The sequence below is a fragment of the Netta rufina genome, assembly GCF_964035555.1.
Source record: "Netta rufina genome assembly, chromosome: 12".
Classification (NCBI taxonomy): Eukaryota; Metazoa; Chordata; class Aves; order Anseriformes; family Anatidae; genus Netta; species Netta rufina.
In genome coordinates, this window is record NC_140135.1 from 17,397,487 (window position 1) to 17,403,486 (window position 6,000).

At 37.9% G+C, this 6,000-nt stretch overlaps 1 protein-coding gene across 1 annotated transcript in view; it reads right to left on the bottom strand.

Moving 5' to 3' along the window:
* Positions 1-5,560, bottom strand: part of PCDH11X (protocadherin 11 X-linked) — a gene marked incomplete at both ends in the record, with an annotated part of 422,401 nt that extends 416,841 nt beyond the window's left edge. Inside the window, one exon of the mRNA XM_084294027.1 lies at positions 5,021-5,560. Within this exon, the coding sequence (XP_084150153.1) occupies positions 5,021-5,560 (540 nt within the window). The remainder of the gene's footprint in view (positions 1-5,020) is intronic.
* Positions 5,561-6,000: the final 440 nt, after the last annotated feature.

Here is a 6,000-nt window from a genome sequence, read left to right on the forward strand (position 1 = left end):
TAAAAATCTGATGAAGATCCGTGATCGCCATTTTCCATGGGTAACGGAATTGACAAACTGTAACAGAAATTGGGGAAAGCTTATACTAAAAGACATCACAAGAGATTATTTACAGTTGCAAGAGGTAACTCCTCATCAGAGGCAAGACTGACTTGTTGTGAGACTGAGTAAGAATCTATTTTGTCAGTTTGCAGAGGTATGAACTGACAGCTACAAAAAGATGATTATATAACTCTAGAAGGAATCCACCAGCTACATCTGACGATAGGTAAATACAAGAATAATACGCTAACAGGTAGGAGTAATGGAGCTATAGCAGTATCACCAATCTAATTTCCCCCAAGCAGATACAGATTAAAGCAAGCAACAACCTGATGGAACACAAGTTTAGCTCTCAGAATTAAACGCCCTGCGCCTGTAAGTGCAGAGTTCTGCCTTCACTCTAGTCTGCAGCTAACTGGGTATTCCTGCAACCATGCACCACTTAGTTTATGTGGTATACCTGCTCAAAAAGAAACGTTCAGGAATCAATAATACAAATTTAAAATAGGCAAACAAAGGTGACTTTCCATTACAGTGCTCCAAGCTGAAATCCTGTTCAAAAACTGTTCTGAAACAGCTCCCCTTTTTAACAGCTACAAGAATAAAGAAATGCTTCACATGAAAATCGTTATGGCCAAAGCAGAATCTTGCGACACTTGTAAATTCTAAGTGTAGTAATTGGGTTATACTAAATATTAGCTTACCTTGAACACAAAAACATTCTGAAGCAGCACCATCAATGACAGCGCATATCCCTAACACTGTGGTGGCATTACCAGACACAATGTGTAAACGTTTCAGTTAGGTATGTCAGCAATGTGATGACCTGGAAGACGGGAACCAAGGCCTGTAGACCTGTCTAGTTGAACATGGGAGGAGGCCAAGTGATGCACAAATAAAGAACCAAACACGCAGAAGGGACTGAAAACAGGCCAGGCAGCCTGCCCAATCCACAACAAGCACTCTCAAAACCAAAGCAAGGTAACGAATGTCAGAGGAAACAGCCCCAGTTAGAGGGGCAGAGAGGGGAACACAAAAGACTACAGATGATCAAGAAAAGTTAGAGAAGACAAAAGACAAACCTACTTCATTTCCCACTCATCATGGAAGACCTCTGAGGACTGGATCACCTTGGCATTGGCAACAAAGGCCTCAGACAAAAAAAAAAATGGAATAAACTATATTTACATACGTATCGTATTACATGTCATGTATTCATAAAAATATGTAGTGTTTGTAGATTCATCCTTAATCAGAAGTCACTACTGATTAACATTTCAAATTAAATTCTGCTCTTACATCCTCCTGTTTTAACATACTACTTCTCTTCATGCATGCCTTTATTTTTCCCTATTCTTCCCAGTTTACACTTGACTGAGAGAAAATCGTTGCTTTCTTATCTGGCCATTTCTTTCCCTGAACTATGTCACCATCTGTCTTAGCTGCCCCTTCTATCACCTTCTCCTACTATCACTGTTATGCCATCTTTTCTTCCTATCTATACTTAGAGCAATTGCTCATTCTAAATGCTTTTTCTTTTATCTTTAAATCATTTCCAACTAAGTTTACTCTCCCTTGCCTTGTTCATAATAAATATTGTTTACCATTTTTCATGTGAACCCCTAAAGTTATCCTTTCTGTTGTCAGTTTTGGGCACCTCAGCAAAGGATTATGATCTTGTATAATGCTGTGCACTATTTCTTTGGCTTTGTTTTCTTCTATTTAAAAGGGTTTTTAGAAAGAGGCAGAAGATTCAAATAAAGTCAGTTACAAAGTAAAAAGACCTTATAAATCGCTATGATCTGTTTTGCAAAAGAAACAGAATACAACAATTACATTAAGTCTTTTTTCCATACTAGAAGGGGGGCAGTAACATAAGCACTGAGTTACAGAGTGAGGAAATACTGTAACATGTGAATGTTTTCTTCCAAACAAAATAGAGTTGCTGAAAGTGTGCTAAAAATCTCTAACCTATTCAGATGTGTTTGTAGTTAGCAAAAACAGGTATGGCAAAAATCTCTTTATCTTCCTGAAGAATAGGCCTGGCTCCATACAGACTGTAAGCACATTTTAGATAAACTTTTTAAAAAGTGAAATATGACTGAAGAGCTTCCTCTTTACTGCACAGCCTGTTAATTTGATGTTAATTTCTCTAAAGCACAGATCAACACATTCTCTCTGTTGTTGTATGCATATTAGAGCATCAGCCTGTGTGCTCCTGTGAAGTGACTTGCATACCTGATCATCTCCCACTTCTCTGTGGCCCTCCAGGTTCACAGCCCTGCCCACCACCTCGCTATCGGGTGCTTCCCCAGCACCCCACAAAGCTGTCACATCAGCCCTGCTAGATTCACACTGTGCAGTTTTATGCACTGCAGTTTCCTCACTTTTCTGTATGCTGATTATAAAGTGAAGGAAAAGGTTAACATATATCACAGGCCAGAAGACATGAGTATCTTCACAGTGCACCCCCAAAACCAGCATGGAATAACAAATGTTCAAGCAGCATTTTGGGAGAAAAGGCAAGCAATAGCATTTTTGTGTGCTCGTCATTCTGCCTCCTGGCATTAGGGTTAACCATGAAAGGATTCACATGCACTACTCTTCCTTTCCTCTTTCATCTCCTTATTCTTCCACAGTGATGAATGGATCTTTGTATATATGCTGTGTTCCCTGCCTGCTCACCAGAATCCTCCCCTCCTACCACTTTGTTCTCCTACTTATGTGGCCAGTTTTGGCATTAACATCATAAAAACTACTAGGACCTGAATGGAATAATACAGTGATGTTATTATTCCAAATGGTGTCTGGCTGTGTCATAAACTGCTTCTTGGATTCAGAGATACTTTCCAAGCTATTGCTGTGCCTTAAAAAGACGGTGAAGACCTCATGAATTACCTGACAAGCAGGCATGCAAGAGAAAAATGCAATTAATTCACTTACGAGATCTGTCTGTAGGGCTGTGAATTTACAATTTTTTTTTCGTTGTAGCACATCTAGCACAAGAGTTCACAACTTTCAGTGTGTATGCTCATCCACATCACCTTTCCTTCCCTTATAATTTGTTAAGAACAGTTTTTCAGCAAAGAAACATAAATAAATGCATAACTGGTTTTATTTTTTTATGTGATTCTATGATTATTTAAATACCAAAGTAAATGGGGGGGGGGGTGGCAGGGGAAGAGTTATTTGCACCACTCTCTTGGCAGACCACCTCATGTCACATTTGATCTTTAGACAAGGCCTTGCACCCTAAACTATTTTTGGTAAAGAGATGTACAGAGCTGTAGGTTGTATTTTAGATGAGCTTCACTTGTGTGATATTCTTCTGCTGATCTCTTACATTCTGTTTCTGAACCAATTCAAAAATGAATAAACACACAACTCAAACACATAAAACAAGGCTGCTATTTTGGTAACCTAAAATGTTGCTCACTAAATCCTAGGGACTCATGATTTTGCTATTTTTTGTGTTTCTTGTTTTCCTACAATAACGGCATTTTTTCCTTGGATAAATTATCTAACTTTTGTCCATGTAGACAGTGTTTTATTTTGGCACATTTTGTCTGTAGCCCTGGCTTCTTTTTTTTTTTTTTAGTATTTTCTATTTCTACTGTTATTTATTTAATATGCTGTTATACACTCCCTAGATTTTCAGTTAAAATGCCAAATATAGAAGACGACATCCTGTTGGACACTTTTGGTGATCTGTTTAAAATAATGCATAGGTCTATCTACTCTCATTGTAACTGAGGTTAAAAACTTTTAAGCACTGAGGTCTTTGCTTAAAAAAGTAAATTCTTTAAAAGTCTTAAATTTCTAGACTACAAAGAGAATGGACAGACCAACAAATAATTTTAAAAAGCTCACCAGAAGTGAGCAGCATGCAGTGTTCTGAAAGAATCTGTCACTACTTGGCCTCTGAACTGCTAAGATTACTTGAGACTATAAGCAATTTAAAGGAGCTAAAATAAGGCAGCATTTTATTTTTATTAAAATGCTAGTAAGTACTTGTATTAATGAGTATTTGCTGTCAAGTCAATCAAGCAATATATTGGCCTGTATATTCTGTATTCCTGCAATCAGTGATGAGGGTACCTGGTTGCTAACTACCCATTAGTTTCCTACTCCAAATCAAGGGAAGTAAAGGCATTTTCAGCTTCCCACATAGTAACACAATCATTTTAGGTTACATTTCTTCCTTGTACTCTCTACTTAAGTAAATTCAAGCTTCACACCTTTTCAAACCTTTCCTAGCTGTTGTAACATGCTAACATGTTGTTCTTTTGTTCCTTAATTCCAGAGTTTTCCTGTCATTAGCTAAAAAGGGTAAAAGCTAGACTATGACATATCTGCTCTTCCTAGGCCACTGGCACTCTTATCCTTGCATTTAGGCATATCTTGGAGTTTCTCGTACTCAAACATGATGTTTGACCAAACATTACAAAACTACTTTGATAATTGGATTCCTGTCCATTCTAGCATAACTCGTTGGTATACAGATCAGCTATTCCAGAATAGAATAGTCTGTCTTGGTATTTGATGCCTTCTCTATGACAAACACATCACAAAATCTTCTGGTTAAGTTCTACTGCTCAGATCTAACAGTCACACAAGATGGAGACACAACATGCTGTTCCATTCAGGTCTGTCACATTGGTGGCGATCAGAACATATTTTTGGTGGCTCAAGAAGACTGTTAGCCAAAGTTGAACAAATACTTGGCCTGTTGAAAGCTAATGAAGATGTGCATGTTTCACACTGTTACACAGATACACATACATAAACAGCTTTCTACAAAGTGAATGTAAGATGTACTATAATGCTCTCAGGTTAACATTTCAAGACAGTTATCTACAGTGCACCACTACTACAGTAAACAGCTTCATATTTCTAATGGTTTGTTGGCAACTGGCAGTCTCTGTTGGTCAGCAGTAGCACAGACAGACAATAACACAGAAGAACGGAAGAAACCCACCTTAAGAAGTTCATAATGTTGAATACCATTCACACCAATGTCAGGATCAATGGCAGATGGAACAGAATAGCGAGAATTAATTGCTGTGTTTTCAGGTATAGAGATGTTAATAACTGTTGATGGAAAGAGTGGGGCATTGTCATTTATATCCTCTATTAGGAATCTGATCTTGACCAGTCTGAAAACTTCATCAGGCAAAACAGCAACCTCCACCTCATAGAAGCAGCGATTCTCACTAAAGATGCCAGAGCACAGCTTCTCTCGGTCTATGCGGTTGGCAGTTGTGAATATCTCACCAGTGTTCTCCTCCACCCGTACTAACGGTACATCCCCAGTCTTATACACAAGCTTGAACTGTAACGGTGAGGAAAGGGGGACGTCTGGGTCCAGCGTTAAGTTAAGATCCTTGAGCAAGTTGCCAATGAGGACATTTTCAGGCAGTTCTTCCCGCACTGTATAATTCTTCTCCTGTGCGCCAGATTGAAATACAATACAGGCTAATAAGACTGCCAAGAGGTAGGTTCCAGACAGCAAGTCCATTTCCAGAATGACTAATGAATTTTTGTGTAGAATACCAAGAGTAGCTGGAAAAAGGAAAAGAGAGAAAATATTTTAAAAATTACAGAATATTGTGCTTTTCAAATGATGAAGATATGAAAGGACTACCCTTTCTACAACAAATAAACTGAACTGACTGAAAACCCAATTAGTGAAATGATATTTGACTTAACAATCCTTCAGAAAACATATAAAATCTCTTGCACATATTTCTACTTCCATCTGCTTCCTAAATACTTGAGGTAGAAATCTTAGAATTGGATCAGAATTAATGAACAAATAAATAAAAACAAAGATAAATCATTATTTCTATCTCCACCATTAGATTTCTCTTTTCTCCTTAAGAAAACCTCTTCCTTTACCTTCCTAAACCTCTGCCACTTTATCCTCAATTTCTTGTCTCCAAGGAAAAATATAGGAAA